Raw genomic sequence first — 17244 nt, forward strand, 5'->3', positions numbered from 1 at the left:
CACAATTAACATTACATTTTGCTAATATGGAAATGAGACACACCTGTATTTGTAGGTCTCCTCTGCTCCAGACATCAAACACTTTAAACACTACTCATACCTTACACAGAGCAAGATATCCATCACCTTCATGAAACTTAACTCTGCCAAAACTGAATGTTTGCTGTTCATCAAAAGTAAAAGCAAACAATAGTCTAATTTTTCCTCAAGAACATGACCCCAGATGGATCTGGATCCCAACTTTCACCCAATGCCTTGTTTACTAATGACATCAATCTCACACTCAAGAATACATTATAAAGAAAACTAATATGGCCTTGTGCCACTTCCATCTACTAAAGAAAGTGAATCCAGTTCTCTCAGAATGTGACTTCAGAGATTTCCTTTAGGACCTAGTACTCTTGCATCTGGATGGTGGTAATAACCTTCTTCAGTGCCTCTCACAATGCACACTGGCCTCGCTTAATACACTGGCGATTTGAAACTTGAAGGGGCCTCCCTGAAAGGCATGTGGAGGGGCCCCCTCCAGGCTCAATCAGGAGCTCTGCAGCCAGAGTACTGTGCAAAGGGGGCCCCCCTGGAACTTGGCCCCCTCACACCGGGTGGCTGTGGGGGTCTGTGTTATACCCTGGCTTAATAGGGTCCTGAATGCAGCAGAATGACTTACCAAGCGGCTTAGGAACTATGACAAGGCCTGAAAAAATATGACCACATCAAACCCCATCAATTTAACTCATCTGGCTGCCCTTACCAGCCTGCACCTTCTTCAAAACCAGCTGTATTACCCTCAAAGCCATCACCAGGGGCACCCCTGCCTATTTCACTGACAAGCTCACCATCTCCAGTATCCTTCTCTATCTTGGGCGCGTCAGCGCCATCACCTGCTAAAAATGCGGGAGGAGAGCCGAAGAAAACAACTAGAGCGTCACCTCTCTGTAATGGCTGTCATAGAATGGTCACAAGCGGAAGTGTGCTAAAGCCTAGCTGGACCTCCCTCCACACAAACCAGAAAGAGCTGCGGTGGAACGGGGAGGAGCGGTCCAAGAATGCAGGTGTGCCCAGCCGGGGTAGTGATTAAAGTTAAAAAGCACTATAAAATATAAACAAGCGGTGGAGCCACGTCTAGATCAAAAGAACAACTGTGCCAAATAGTGTTGTGGAAATTATTGACATGAGGTCCCCCACAACAGAGGTCTGCCCCAAATAACACCTGGTACCTTCTTTTGAACTGCCAAAATAACCCCCTTTGACAGACCTAAACTCTCATTTTAAATATTAATATCACCCCTAAGCTAGCCTTAAAGGCCCATAAGGCAGGGTGCTTGACATTTAAATGTAGGACATGCAAATATGTATTGTTAAAAATGTTCCTACAGTGAAAATGTCCTAAAAGCTATTTACACTGTAGCAGGGTAAACTGTTTCATAGGGAATCATTGGGACACATTATTAAAGTTAATAACAATATCTCTGCTTAGGAACCAGATAAAAAGATAATTCTAGTCTTTTTAAAGTGTTTATTACAAATGCAGTTCATTGGAAAAGTCCACTTTTGCCTACCTAAAGCCATTAGAAGCCCATTTGCATATGCACCCAACTGCCACCCGGGAGGTGAATAGCTCATTGATTTGGTGTGTGAACCTGCTGCCAGCACTGAGACAAAGGTCGACCTCAGGTGTGGGGAGGTGTTTTGTTTCTTTGACAGGTTGGCCATCTAGGCTGGATCCAGGAACTTAATCATCTTCAAATGAGGCCTAGCCTGTCACTGACATATATAGTTCACACTTGTGCCTGCCTTCCTTTTGTCTTCCTCGCAAGCCAGGCACTAATCCCAGTGGTAGAGAAGCTGCCCCCAGAATCAATTTTGAGTGACCACATGGGATGTTGTTTGCATTTATCTGGCCTTGCCATTATGGTGGGCACAGGAGTGCTGCACAAAGGAGGAAAGGCTCTGCCATGTTGGATTTAGGTAGAGAGAAGCACTGTAGTATTGTATCTAGTAGAACACACTAGAACAGCTGCAAAAGTAGGTAGGGGTACCCCTGGGAACTTTTTCTCTAGTTCTTTTTTTAGAGTTTTATATAGCTTGAACTAGACCCGAAGATATTGGGTATCAGAGTGCTTTACATAGCACCAGTTTTGTTACACAAGGACACCAATTGGTATTGGTAAGGAGGGGTCAGGAGTCATCACCACCCACCGGCTAGTGCAAGGCACTTATATGGCACCCGGGCACCTTATTTAGAACACAACTGGACCTTGGGAAAAAGGAAGAAGGATTGCACCTGCTGTTGAGACCTGAGATGAGAACCCTAAGGACTGGACCTGAACCCACTTGTACCCAGGACTTATTGAAAGGGCTCCAAGGGTCAGTTAGCCATCCTCCTGTTAAACTACAGGGACACAAAAGCAGCAAGGCAGCCACTTTACTGTAAGAACCCAACTGACCAACTGGACTTGCCAGGACCCTGCTCGTGGCTTATGGTGGGGTGAGTCCTTACCCCTAAGTCTGGTTCCAGAGTGTAGGAAAGTAGGATTTGCTTCTTATAGTTACTCCCACTTTTTGATAAATGTGATACTGTTTTTAACTAGTCTGACTGGGATCCTGCTAATCAGGACCCCAGTCTATCTGCTTTCTTCCTAAACTGTAATGTTATGTACTTTGGTACACTCCAGATAGGATACTGGGGTACCATTGTCAGTCCCTAGTATATGGTACCTATGTACCCAGGGCATAGGTACCCCAGAGGCCTCCCTTGGGCTGAAGCATGTATTATGCCACCCAAGAGAGGCCATGCAAAAAGGAACTACAGGCTTGCCATTGCAGCCTGTCTAATATGGTGCATGCACCACTTCCTTTAGATATAGGTTTACTATATTAAAGGGTCACTGCACTTAAAACCTATAAGTCACCCCTATAGAAAGCCTTAACAATGCTGAAGGCAGGGTGCTTGGTTCTAATTGAGAGGGTGCCACGGCATGAGCCGCAGCCTACCGAGTCAATTCTCTCGGGTTGTCAGTGCATCAGCCATTTACGACACATAGAGGGCATTATGCGACCGCCTAATGACCAACTCTAAAATGTGTGAAAGTAACCCTATTGTGCTTAGTGTCAAACATTATGGGATCATACCCCCACACCGGTAAGCGGTGTGGGAGGTATAATTCCACCTCTCAGAAACTAGCTTCGTGAGGTCCCTGGTATTGCCGGTACCCGCCTTCTAGTCCCAGGCAGCACAAAATGGTTGCTGGCGGCCAGAGACACATTTCTGCCCTCCTGCTGCTGAGCCAAGCTTGAGCAGGGGAAGGCAAAACAAAAGGCATCCTGTCACAGGGAGGTGTGACCACCTCCCAGACATGATTTAATGTATTATGCCGGGGTGGGTGCGCTTGCCAGTGACTGAAAGTCTGCATGAGGGGCACATTTGGTTTCCCTGTGCATAGTCCAGTACAAACCAGTTCTGGGAGCTGTTGGCTCCAGCTCTGGCACGAAACTGGACAAAGGACATGAGAGTAACCTCCCCAATGTCCAGACCCTCCCCTGGGAGGGTCCCCTGAATCTGTCCAACTCTCTACCCTGGGTACAAAAGGGCTTACCTGGCTGTAGGACCCTAGATTCGACGTGGATAAGATTCTGAATCAGAAACCATTGAACTTCGACTGCCTGGAGACTCTGGACTTCGTTTGGGCACGACTTTGTCTCCCTCTCAGTCTGAAGCATCGTCTGTGCCCTTGCACCATATAGGCTCCATGCAGGACCTGTGGAGCATCAAGGACAACTGAAGATATCTTCCTTGGAGTGTGGGAGGCACTCCCCTGCAACTCCAGGCACCACATCACGACTGACTGGTCTGCTGATCTAGAGCTCCTTTGGGCTCTGTAGGTTCCAGATGCACAGGATCTGTGTTTCTACATTTATCTAGGTCTTAGCTGGCCTATTACCAAATTTGAGGCCAGAATGCCTTGTGGGGGCTGCAATACCTGTACCCCTGTGCACCCCAAACATTTGCAAGTGCATACGCTTATTGGAGTTTCCTGAGCAAGTGTATTGGGCTGCAAGTTGCTCCAACCTCTGGCACCATTCCCTACAAAGAACTTGTGCCTCCTCGCACCGAGTGCTCCATGGGCTGCTGCTTTGTGAAATTGCCTGAGGCCCCCTTGCGACTCTTGTGCTTCTGGCCTGTGAGTCCACTTTAGTGTCAACTTTTCTTTTCTTGGGCTCCCCTGGTTGCTCCAGGCCAGCTCTGACTTCCCTGTTTGGTGAGTCTCCTGGACCTTGCTGGTCTGAACCGTAACCTTCTTTGACTTTCTGCATACGTTGCCGTTGCCAAGGCTCATTGGTGCTCCAGCCGGACACTACCCCTCAGGACTCAAAATCCTTTGTGGAACAGCTTGTATGCAGCTACCGGTTGTTCTCGACGTCTCCTGGTACCGATAGCTGCAGCGTCAAGAACCTACTCTACGCATCTGAAGCACCCGACATTTGTGGGTATTCGTCTACTGAGCCCCTGGTCACTCCTGAGTGACCCAAACTCTGTCCCCTCTGCTTTTAGGTACTCTTCAACAAGAATCCACCTTTGGATTCCATTGGACACTTTTCTTCCATCCCGCAGCGGCTCTTCTTCGAAGTCCTCCATTGGGTTTAAAGGCGGTTTCCGACACCACTTCAGACCTATGCACCGGCTTCCCTGGGATAGGTAAATCTGGTACAATGGTATCTACAGGTGGGGTGGCTCTCCAACCTCCTAACTTCCAAAGGGTTTCTTCTGAGTCCACTGGGAAAGGTCCTTAAACTTTTAAACTTCAACCGCGACTCCCATAGAATTGTATGAAGCACACGGTTGTGTTCCCACACTGCTCCTGTCCTCCGTGGGTCCCTACTTACTCACCTTGGGTGGTTCCCCAGGGTCCCAGTGATTTTACATCCTCTAAACACTGTCTACCATTTTAGTATATGGTTTAGTCTCCCCCTGGAGGCAACTGTGTATTAGTGCTACTTACTATTGCTTCTGTGCCACATTATTTGATCATACTGCAGTGTGTTATATTAATAATTACATATTTGTATAACTGCTGTGTGGTTCTCCTTTCTTTTAACCATACTATATGGATGTATTCTGGTACAACAAGCTGCTTAACATTTCTTCAAGACTAAGCCTGAAGGCTGCTCTCCACAGCTACCGCTTTGGATAGCTTTCTAAGGTTATCTTTGACCTCTTAAATCACCATAAGGGTTGTTTGGACTGGTACTGGGTGCCCACTTTAATTAGTGGACAGCATATACCAGGCCAACTTCTCACACTGCGGTACTTGAACCATTGGCTGGTGTCTAAGTGTACACCTCGTACCAAAAAGCAGAGTCCTAAAAACTTGTGTAAAGACTTTTTGCACTGTTTCGGCTTCTGCTAGCCTCGTGTGATGCAGATAAACCCGCTGATGATATGTCTACATCCAGAACCATTTCTAAGAAAAGAAGGCAACTATTTAACCAGGATGAACCCAGTTCCTGTGTCCGACCGGCAATTAGCCATGGTCAGCCCCGATCTAGTGCAACCAATTGCACACAGTTGGCACTTTGCATTTTTAGCATTATTTTTATTTAAAAAAAATGTAAAATCACATCTCTGGTTCCCTTTCTTGGCTTTTTGTCCTTTTAGTGTCATTTTATTCATTAAAATATTTTCTGTTCTTTATACATTTTATTTTGTTATATTTTCAACTTTTTAGGTGTTTTGATACTTCTAAATGCTTTACACACTTTCTTAAGTTACGCTTTGCCATAGGTGCCAGGAGCTCAACTCAGGTTTAAATTACTGAAATGTTTACTAGATCTAACAGGAACAGTGATATTATAATTTGTGGCGGTCTGCCATCCACCCCAACTAACAATCTACTTTCTAACACAGATCTTTCCATGTATGCATCATCTGGTAATCTTTTGTTGGATTCTCTCAATTATGTGCCTGTGATTCTGATTATCAACATTGCTGTGAATTGCTCGAGGTTTAAGCTAAGAATATAAATATCAGTCAAGCATAAGCAGGCCTCGAAGGAGCTAGTGAAAAGTGATCAGGGCATCATGAGAGAATTGGCGACAGCAGCATGAGTGAACAACTAGTTATATGTCTCTGATGATTAACTCAACACCACTCATAGCAGGAAACGCCTCTTCAAGTTGGAGTCAAATGACGAGATGGTAAGAGAAAGGAGGAGTAGCCTGGCTCCAAGGCCATAGCCAGTAATTCTGTTCACTGGTGCAACAAACAGACAAAACGAGAGCAGTAACGTTGAGCAATTTGTAGCAATGTTTTTGCTTGCACTCTACCGGCCCTCATCAGATATAGGGAGAGCCGGTTTGGATTTTATCGATGAACATAACATCAAAGATACACACTGCAGCGATGAGGGGGCATGTCCTGCTACCAAAATTCATACTCCAACAGGAAGGCAAGAAGCGCCTTATTACTGGATCAGGAGTTATGCAGGTGAGCTTACAAGGTTTAAGGACCACCAGATCATTGCTGACGCATTTATCAAGAGACAAATCGGACGTCAGTAGCTCTGCCGGACAGGGGCGGCTCTAGGCTCATGGCGGCGCTGGGCAGGGAGCGCAGGTAGGGGGCCCCGGAAGAGGGGGTCCGGGCGGGGCGGAGCGCGGAGGCCAGTTAAGAGTGGGGGGGTCAGGGTGTTTGGAAGTGGAACAGAGCCGGAGGCCGCCACATCCCTGCCAGGGGCCGCCACGCAAATATGTATCCATCCCCAGAGTATTATTATATTAAGGATATATATTAGCGTGGTGGCCCCTGGGGTTTGGTGGCCCTGTGCAGGTGCACAGCTTGCACATGCCTAAGGCCGTCCCTGTGCCAGAGAAATCACTCATGAGGTTTAAGCAATGGCACAACATTCCCCATGAGCCAAACAACATCAGAAGACAACCACCACATTGGGTAACAGTCCACCCCCAAACAGGTCCACTTTATTTGCCTTTGTCAAAAACTCGAACACCCGGAGGCTGCTCTAGCCTCACTATTTATTATACCTATCTGGTGGGACTACAGATTTCTGCGGGACAGTGTCAACTCCTGAGACACTACGCTACCACTTTGCCTCATAATTTAACATTTAACATTCCAATATACTAATCATTATGATAGGTTAAGGCTTACACACCATGCACAAACGTAGGGAAGAGATGGTAGAGAATTAACACCGCCTACCCTAGCCTGCACCCATCACTTCATGGTTCTAACCCTCCATGGGATTCTACTAACAGGAAGACTGCCATTTTTGGGCCAGATAAGCAGTAGTGTATTAAGGTTGCCTTGAGCCCTGGTGTAAGCAAGGAAAATGGCCTCTTTGATTGGTGTTGGGGTATTGAAATACATTCATTATCAAGGTTGGTGGACACTTCAAGGCGCTGTGCCCCAGGGCCATTACATCTGAAGGACCAATGATAGCTACAAACTGCAGGTAGGCCCCTGGTCACCTAATAGGAGAAAGGACAGATAACAGCAGCTTGTTTAAAAGAGATATAAATAATAATAAATAAGCAAAAGTACCATTGCTTAATTTGTGCCGCTGTTTGCAGGCGGTGGGCTAATTTTGGGGGGATTGGGTCTTCTTTTTCCTCATCAGACTTTGGGCCATAGCAAGAAAGTGAAAGGTTGTAAAGATATGAAGTGTCAAGTGAAGGATATGGGAAACACAGTGAAAATGGAGAAAGCAGGTGTAATGAGTGAAAGAAGAGGCTAAAGGTGTAGGCTATTGAAAAATGAGGCGCAATGTGGGATCAACACTGGCAGCCATGTTATTTGTCAGTGCTGCCAACACATATTCCGAAGAAAAACTGCAATTATGTGTTGTTTAAAGCTAAATCCGCCTTTAATTGTCTAAGTCTACAAATATAAGTCTTGCAAAACCATAAATAAAGCTCCAGTTACTTAGGGATTGTAGATTGCTAGCTGTAAAATTAGAAGTTGTGTGATTGTAAAGTACATGCACTCAGTTAAAACAAAATTATTTTGGAATAATTTACTAAAAAATTCAATTTATTTTCAAATTGAGAAACAGCAAGACCTCGTTTGCAATTTTGGCAAAACCACTGTATGGTTTATTTTAAAACTCCCACAGATTTGTTCGGTGAGATCGTATTGAACTGCAGGAATGTAACCCCTTCTGTCGAGATTTTAATGAGTAATGCCAATTCAGCAGAACGCTATGTGGCACAAGCATGCAGAGATTTTTTTTTTTTAATTAGACCATGAACCCCTCGCCTTTTCGCTCTACCGTTCTACGTTTTTAGGCAGAAGATGCTATGTAATATGGGGATTTGGCTTCTAAAGTCAATTTCCCACGGATTAGTCAAGTGATCTAAAAAGGCTTTAGAAAAAAAATATGCCCTAATCTCGAAACCTAGTAGCTTTTCCATAATTGTGTAACAATCAATTTTTTTTTATTTTAAACGAGTGTTAAATATGTAGTTTAAAGAAACCCCTGAAGGCAAAAGGTGGACAGACATATGTATAGCTACACAGGAAGATTTAGAGATAAAAAGGCTAGAGGTGGGCGAACCAACAAATTAAAATGGAGAGTAGAGACAGAACCGAGCCGAGGGCCAGCTATGGCTCTAAAGTCCCGTGCACGACTCGAGCCCTGAAAACAGTTGCCTTGTAAATCATGCAGCCACTATCATGAACATGGTAAGGTGTCTTCAAATTTCAAAGAGTATATTTCTATAACACCCGAACATGTTTTTAACCATAGTACATCCGATTGCATCCCTTCATCGAAAAATATTCATTAAAAGTGAACGTTTCAGTTGCTCGCACAACTTCAAAAAAGTACGTCCCTGTTCAGGATAACAATAATGTTTCCCATAATTATTATCAATAAATAGATTTCAACTTAAAGAACACGTCAACACCAATGCACAAGAATAGCAGTCCCGATATAAGAGTGCCTAGAACGTTACTGCTGTCTGACTTAATACAGCCATACAGTGCAATATGCTGAAATGTACCCTTTAGGGTGGTCTTAAAACTGACTGACATATCCACCTCTCAAATTACTTTAATATTTCACTATATTACTTCACCATTAATCCTTTATTGGTTCCGGAGTAGCGTACTACACCCTTAAAAAAGTGCTTGGATGCCTTGTCGTGGGTAGTGAGTACTATATAAATGCAATTGCAATTACAATACAATTTCGTTCAACGTCATTACCCATATTGTTTCCACATCAGGGCTTCCTATTGACACTCTAATGCATTCTGGATGTTGTAGTCTTGTTTTGCTTTCACTGAACTATAAATCAGTGCCTATTTTGAGCTGAGGGATGCGGTGCGTGCCTCCACACTCATGTTTGGGGACCGGCTCTTATTTTTCCTCATCAGACATTGACCCAAGCAAGAGAGAGAAAAAGAAGAAAGCAGGAGCCATAAAAGAAGAAAGCAGGAACCTGCACGAGTGAGATACAGAGACAAGAAGTTCCCGGTTCTGCATAAAAGATTCATAAAATGGATGTAAGACTACAGGTCCTTGGTATTGGGCGCCAACATTCAATTGCTCTAGCTTCGGGCTTCTGAGAAGAGCTTTAGACACCGGCACTGTTCCTTATACAAAGTAAGCTCTGAATATAGATTATGGCACCTGAAAATAATTTTATGTGGATGAAATGTTCAGGCCTGGAGACAGTGTCTCGTGCGCCCTTGAGTGTGATGGTCACCCTAGCCCCCTTACACAGCATCTTCTTATACCATAAGCTTTGACTCCAACTCTAAGCATGATGCACACTCAAGCAGCTTTAGTGGCATTATGGTGGAACTAATTAACATACTTTACATTAGTAAAGCAGAAATACAATATATATTTAGCCACACAATTTGGGTAATAAGATAATCCCGTGGGCAACTGTTTAAAAATGAGTAATTCATCTTATCCAGAGAAAAGTCTACTTGACTTTATATTGTAGGGGTTTCGTCGGCGAAACTACTTTAAGACATTACCGAAGAATACATATAAATATATACAGAGAAAGCGCCTTCCCCACATCTCCATCTGACAGAAAATATGAAAATCAAACTAAATGCAGGCCTCACCCCAGAAGTCGTTCGTTAACGCTTTCAGATACTTGCTGCTGGCAGTGTCATTAAAAGCCGTAGAATTATCCATAACATCCAAAGTGGTGCGTGCCTCTGTGGCACACGCGCGCGGAGAGCGGTGGCGTCCGTGCGGCTTCAGCTGAGGTTTGCCCTCATAGCAGCCCAATTAGACTTTTTCCTTGCATGGAAGGAAGCATTAGTATCACGCTTCCTGCTTTTCTGCTCAAATTAGAAACTGTCTTCTTATCTCCGAGGACCACATTGTCCCTGAGAAAGGAAACAATGCTCTCCTCGTCATTTCCTCAGTTGGAGTGTATTGGGGTAAACAATGCTGAACGGCTCCAGTTCCTGACTGAACAGTTCTAGGCGCATCTTATCAAACGACCCTGGAAAGAACAGTGCTAGGTTCACTATTGAGTGTAAAACAAATAGACATCTTAACTTATAAGCCCTGCATGCGGAAATACCGCATGGAAAATCACTTTTCAACAAAATATTACCAACTGAAACTTTTGTGCGTTTAACAGTAATAATGCTTACAGGGAGTTTTACCTTCCACCAGCTATTCAATTGTGGTACAACTGATTTCAGTAAACACAAATGCAACCACGATTGTGATCGATATTCCCCATTCATCAGGAAAAGAGTGCAAAAGATGCAAAAATCTAGGTGGGATGTCATTTTGCCAGGGTATTTTTGTAGTCAATTTTGCACTTGAGCCTGTATACCCTCGGGGTGATACGACATGCTTAACAAATACTGATTGATTGATTGGCATGACAACCTAGGGCTTTGTTGGACTTAGTCACAGGTAGTTTCCTAATGAGAGATACCCTCCAAAGAATACAGTTTATTAAATGTCAATCATATACAAACCGTTTAAATGGAGAGAGGAGTGTGATACTATATTCCTACTCACTTTGAGTAGAACATTCCTCACTGCTTTTTGTGGATGAATATAAATGAATGGTTTGGAGTTTTCTATCCCCTGCCCAAACCCCTATTAGTAGCTTGCAAATCTGTGATGTATGATAAGTACTGCGACTGGTAAATATCAGGTGAGATAAATACCACATCTTTCATTACATTTCTCAGGTCAAATCTGCTGGAATTTAAAAGAGGAAATGTATAAAATTCACTTTATTCCCCAAAAACTCAGAATATGTTATAATGATCACATTCAATAAATTCTGAATAGCTCAGTAGCAGATTTGTATTGGATGCGACCAGGCCACTCATAATCAGCACCTAAGTATTGTTTGATTTCCACTAGGTTCTTTACTTACAAGTTATTTGGCTTCGGATTTTTCAAGTGCAAAATTAACCTTTAACATGCTACAAAATCAGTCTCCTTTTTAAATAGATGTGGTTGAGAAAGTTATTCTTTTTAAGTTCATTTGAATTCAGTAGCTTGGTTTGCAAACCTAATTTAGATTTTTTTTAAATACTTGGCATAAGGTGGGCCTGATATGATCTAAAGCGGTGAATGGGTCTTGAACGGGAAGTCCTAGACTGGTTCTCTTTTTACGTTAAGAATCGCTTTGAAATTGGACAAATCGGAAATGCATTGAAGACAGTTAGCCTACAGCACGTGTGCCTTAAGGCTAAATTCTTTCTCCAACCCTCTTCAACCTCTATATGGAACTCCTCTCTATAATTCCTAGCGACTCTGGCTTACTGTTTTATCTATAAGTTTAGGACACACAAATATGACTGAAAGTGTCTTCGGCCGATAAACACGCCCTCTTATCCAACACAAAGATTCAGTCTTGGATGACAAACAACCACCTCAAACTAAACCCATCAAAAACATAACTCTTACTTATCTCCCCAAAGAAACCCAATCCATTGATGAAAGATTGAATACCATTCTACCATGACCCGTGAGGCCACCTTACTATCGTTCAGAATGGGAAATCTCTTAGTGTCCCCTTTGGCAGGCATCTCAACATTGAGAGTTATATATCGTTCATGATCAATAGTTTTTGTCTCCAGCTAAAGATGCTTTGGGGAATCAGGTACCTCTTCCCAGAACAGGACCTAAATTCAGTTTTCTAAGCGTTTGTCCTCATCAGACTTGACTACAGAATTGCCCTAATATCAGGTATTCTCGAAAATACACCCAGGACCACTCAGAGCAACTTTACATGTCGCAGCACTCTTCGTAACAGATCACAAGAAATTTGATCACATTACTTTTTACTACACTCCCTTCAATGAATTCCTAAAGAGGCAAACGCAGAATTTAAGACGGCCTGTGTAATGCACAATGCACTTCACTCCTCTTCACCCTCATATCTAATGGAGAAACCTAAACTCTCAGGCACTACTTGGGATTCAGGTAGTCCTCAGTCCTTAATAGAACTCCCCCTTTTTCAAGAAGGAATGTCACAGGTCCCAATCCTTCTCTAGAAGTGCCATAGGAATCTGGAACTCCCTTTCTCAGAGCCTCTGTTTGTTGCCTTGTCATGTCACCTTAAAAATGACCTCACTGCTCTACTTTTCAAGTGGCATTTGGATAAACTACCCATATTTCGTCTCTCTGTGGTTGTGTTTAGAGTATGAGCATTTCCTCCTTGAGGGGGGTACTTTGTTGCCCTCTTTTCTGGGAGTAATCCTTTATTTCATCTGTTGGACCTGGCCCTTTCTGCAGGGTTACACCAAAATATTCTGCTTCCCTCCTACCCTTTTTGCTCAGTTTGTTTTTGTTGGCTTTAGGGCTCTGGACACTTTAACACTGCTAACCAGTGCTAAAGTGATGTGCTCTTTGCTTTAAACATGGTAACATTGGCTTATCCTCATATTTAATTTACTTATAAGTCCCTAATAAAGTGTGCTACATGTGCCCAGAGTCTGTAAATTAAATGCTACTAGTTGGCCTGCAGCACTGATTGTTTCCCCCATTTAAGTAGCCTTTTAAACATATCTCAGGCCTGTCCCGGCAAAGCCATTGTGTGCATTTTTAAACTGCCATATTGACTTGACAAGGTAACCTATTGCCTGCCTAAACCTGCCATATAAGTCTTTTCCTCCCTTTCTTTATTTTTCCTCCCTTTCTTTTTTCTCTTTCTTAAAAATTCGTAAATGCATGTGCATTTGTAAAACTGTTGATATTGTTCAAATTGGCTTCTAGTGTTGAAATTGATAAATTGTTCATATCTTTCTCTTTTATTCACAGTACTTGATTAGAATCATTGGAACATTATATGTATATTTTATAATTATGCTTTGGTTTCAAATTATATCAATAAAGCATTCTAAACTTTAAAAAAAAACAAATAAGTCACCCCTAAGGTAGGCTCTGAGCAGCCCAAGGGAAGGGTGCAGTGTATGGAAAAAGTAAGACATGTACTTTTAAGTTTTATATGTCTCGGTAGTGAAAATCTCTTAAATTCGATTTGCACTACTCAAGGCCTATCACTCCCATGGGTTAACATTGGGATTACCTTATTACATCTTCAAAGTATAATTTCCAATTGGGAAGAGATGGGACCCTCCAAGTTAGGTGTCTATAAAATCACTAATTAATATCGTCACTTATGGTGAGGTTAGATTTTATATTGTAATTCTGAAAATGCCTATTTTAGAAAGTTTGCATTTTCTTACTGTAGCCTTTCGATTCCTTCTGCCTTTTTAAGCAGCACGGCCTGTAACTCGGGCGCCCGCTTTCAATCACTTTGACCCGTCATTATCTCATGTCTGTTTCAACCCCACAAGTAAAATGAATTTGGAAATGCTTAGCAAATTAAATCATGTGAATTCCAGGTAGCACATAATCGTATGCTAATGGGCTGAAGATGACAAAACAGCATATCTGTGTTACATGTCATCTGCACTAAAGCCACCTAACAGGTTGTATTCAAATGCCTGTTTTAATAATAACACCACCTCCACCAAAACCACAACCACCAATACCACCACCTCCACCACCATCAATACCACCACCACTAATTCCATTGCCACCACAAATACCACCACCACCAGTACCAATACCACCAAAACCATCAACACCAATACCACCACCACCAATACCACCACCACCAATGCCACCACCAGTACCATCACCACCAAAACCACCACTACCATTACCAACATCAATACCACCATCACCAATGCCACCAATACCACCACCAATACCACTACCACCACCAGCACCATTACCACCAATACCACCACCAATACCACCACCAATACCACCACCACCAATACCACTACCAATACCAACAACACCAATACCACCACCACCACCAATACCACCACCACCAATACAACCCCCACCACCAATACTACAACCAACAACACCAATACCACCAATACCTCTACTACCACCAATACCACCACCATCAATACCACAAATACAACCACCAATACCACCACCAATACCACCACCACCAATACCACCAATTCAAGCATCACCATTACCACCACCAATACCCCCTCCAACAATTCCACCAATACCACCACCAATCCGCTTATCACCAATACCACCACTAATACCACCACCACCTATGCCATCAATACCACTACCACCACCACCAATACCACCACCACACTACCAATACCACCACCACCAATACAACCAAAGTCAATACCACCAAAACCAATACCACCACCACCAATACCAACACCAATACCACCACCACCAATACCACCACCAACACATCAATATCACCAATACTACCACCACCATACCACCACCACCAATACCACCAATACCACCACCAACACAATGCCACCACATATGCCACCACCACCACCATCAATACCAATAGCGCCACATATACCATACCACCAATACCACCGCCATCACCAATACCACCACCACCAATACCACCACCACCAATTCCACCAAAACCAGCACTACCAATATCAGCACTACCCAGTGCTTTAAATGGGCCGGTACTCACCAGTACTGAGTACCGGCACTTCTAAATTTTCTGCCTTTGAGTACCGGAACTTTTTCTTGGCTCAAAGAGCGTACCGGTTCTCATGGGGCAGCAAGCCAACTCCGAGCAATTTGGCTTGAAAAGAAAGAAGTGTGACACGGCTGAGGAGTCGGGCCGTTTTCGTGAAGCACTCGAGTGCTAATCTTTTACAATCTGCTAATTGAGCAACTCCCATATGTATTCAAAGTCAGAGCAGGCAGGGCGTGGAGACAATTGCACTGTAGGTGTGTGAGAATGCCTGCTAGGAGGCACATCTCCTGACTCAAAACGAAGAGTAGGCTTCCTGCTGGCATAGCAGAGAAAGGCAGCACTTGGGTAAAGCCGGATCGAGGAGAAAGGTGAAGATGATGACGCTGTAGCACAGCTATGGGGGTGGGGGAGGGCGGGAGCAGGACGGGTCGGGGAATCAAGCTGTTGTAATGTGGACATCAGAATATGCGATCCGAAAACACATTACCTGACTGGGCCCCCTAATTCCTTTATAGAAAGGCAAAAGGTAGCCCATGTGGACTGCGTTGTGTCAAGCAGAGGAATCAGTACCCATGTTTCCTAGTGTGTGTATGATCGTGATAGAGGTTAGTATTCTATCTGCCCTGTTTCATGGAGCCAGGCCCACGTTTTCATGAAAGCCGCCACTCCTGTGCACGTATCGCACCGTTCACCACACAAATTATGACACACATCATTTTTTTTTGTCGTGCCTTACGAAGACACCCATCTTTGAAATGCTGGTGCTGTTTAGAAAACATGTTGAATGAATGAATGAATGATTGAAGAATGTACAAAGGCCGCAGGTAATTGGCAGACTTTTCTCCAGCTAGTCCCATAGGAGGCGAGTTTGTTAATGGTTTCGGTTGTCTTCAAAGGCAATACATTGTGGCAGATTTTTGTGTCGAGCATGCCTGTTTCGCCACTCCGGAATTTCGTTTCTTGTTGTGCTCAAAGTGACCAGCAGTGTGTTGCTAATCTTTCTGGGAACATAAAGTACCGGGGGGGCTCCAGTTTAGAAACCGTGTCAAGGCTTCTTTAGGACGGAAATTGTGTCATGCAAATTGTGACTTCTGTTTTAGTGGCTTCTTGTAGACACAGATTCCAGGTTGTGATACTAATTTGAAAGGTTACATTTTAACACAAACACAGTTTGTTTCAGTAATGAACATATCTGTTATCTTACTTGCATGCATGTACTCTGCTGTTTGTATGCACATGGATCATTCAACAGCGTCGGAGTGCACCATGTGCTGGTCGTGAGTGTGTGAGCAGCAGCAAGAGAGCGTCCCTCACACATGAACTAAATACCCTGTCTGCGTGCAAGTGCTTCTATGTCCCTGTGTATGTTCTTCTTGTATGTGTGTTGTCTACAGTGTGCATATCTGCAGACCAATTACACCTCAAACAAATTAAATGTGTGTCTCTGGCCCATCCCTTAGCACTGCCCGTAGCCCCACCCATGTAACTCCGCCCCCCAAACCCCGCCCCCATATCCACATCTCAGGTGAGTACCTGCACTTATTTTTTTCCATTTAAAGCACTGGCACTACCAATACCACTACCACCACCGCCAATACCACCACCACCACCAATACCATCACCAATATCAACACCACCAATACCACCACCAAAAATACCACCAATACCAATACCACCACCACCAATTCCAATACCACCATTACCAATAACACCACCCAGCGGTTCTTGCACACTAGTAATAGCAGGGGCACTGTACTCGGCAGGAGCTGCAGCCAAGACTTTCTCTCCAAACACGCCTGCCATAGAGCGCAGCCCGCCCTGCATCAGGAGGTGAAGCCAGGGCCCTACTACAGCTGGAGTGTTTTTTTAGGCCAAAGATAGCAATGACATTACACAATGCCACACTGCACACTCAAATCATGGATAGGGCAGGAAATAGCCCCCTTCCCACTCTTCCTCCTGAGTCGCGACAGTTTAATCACAAAGCAAAAGGTGTTGGAGCGCTTTGTTAGTGTTTATAGCTCGGTTCATATGTAAGTCTCACTTCACATTTTGTGTCTGTGTAATTTACAACATGTACACATCTTCTTCATGGCACTATTTATCACTACTTTGAAGACGTCGCAGGCTGCTCTCTTCCTCTGATATTTACAATCTAACAAGTGCTTGAGAAGGCCCTTAATTGCAATGCCATAGGTCTCGCATTTGCAAGAGTTTAAGCTATTAG

The 17244-nt window shown here is 43.8% G+C and overlaps 1 protein-coding gene across 1 annotated transcript in view; it reads right to left on the reverse strand.

The window, feature by feature from the left end:
* Positions 1–10281, reverse strand: part of MYCT1 (MYC target 1) — a 347388-nt gene extending 337107 nt beyond the window's left edge. The window contains exon 1 of the mRNA XM_078646962.1: positions 10099–10281. Coding sequence (XP_078503088.1) covers positions 10099–10171 — 73 coding nt within the window. The 5' untranslated portion in view covers positions 10172–10281. The remainder of the gene's footprint in view (positions 1–10098) is intronic.
* Positions 10282–17244: the final 6963 nt, after the last annotated feature.

The sequence above is a fragment of the Lissotriton helveticus genome, chromosome 6 (assembly GCF_964261635.1).
Source record: "Lissotriton helveticus chromosome 6, aLisHel1.1, whole genome shotgun sequence".
NCBI classification, from domain to species: Eukaryota; Metazoa; Chordata; class Amphibia; order Caudata; family Salamandridae; genus Lissotriton; species Lissotriton helveticus.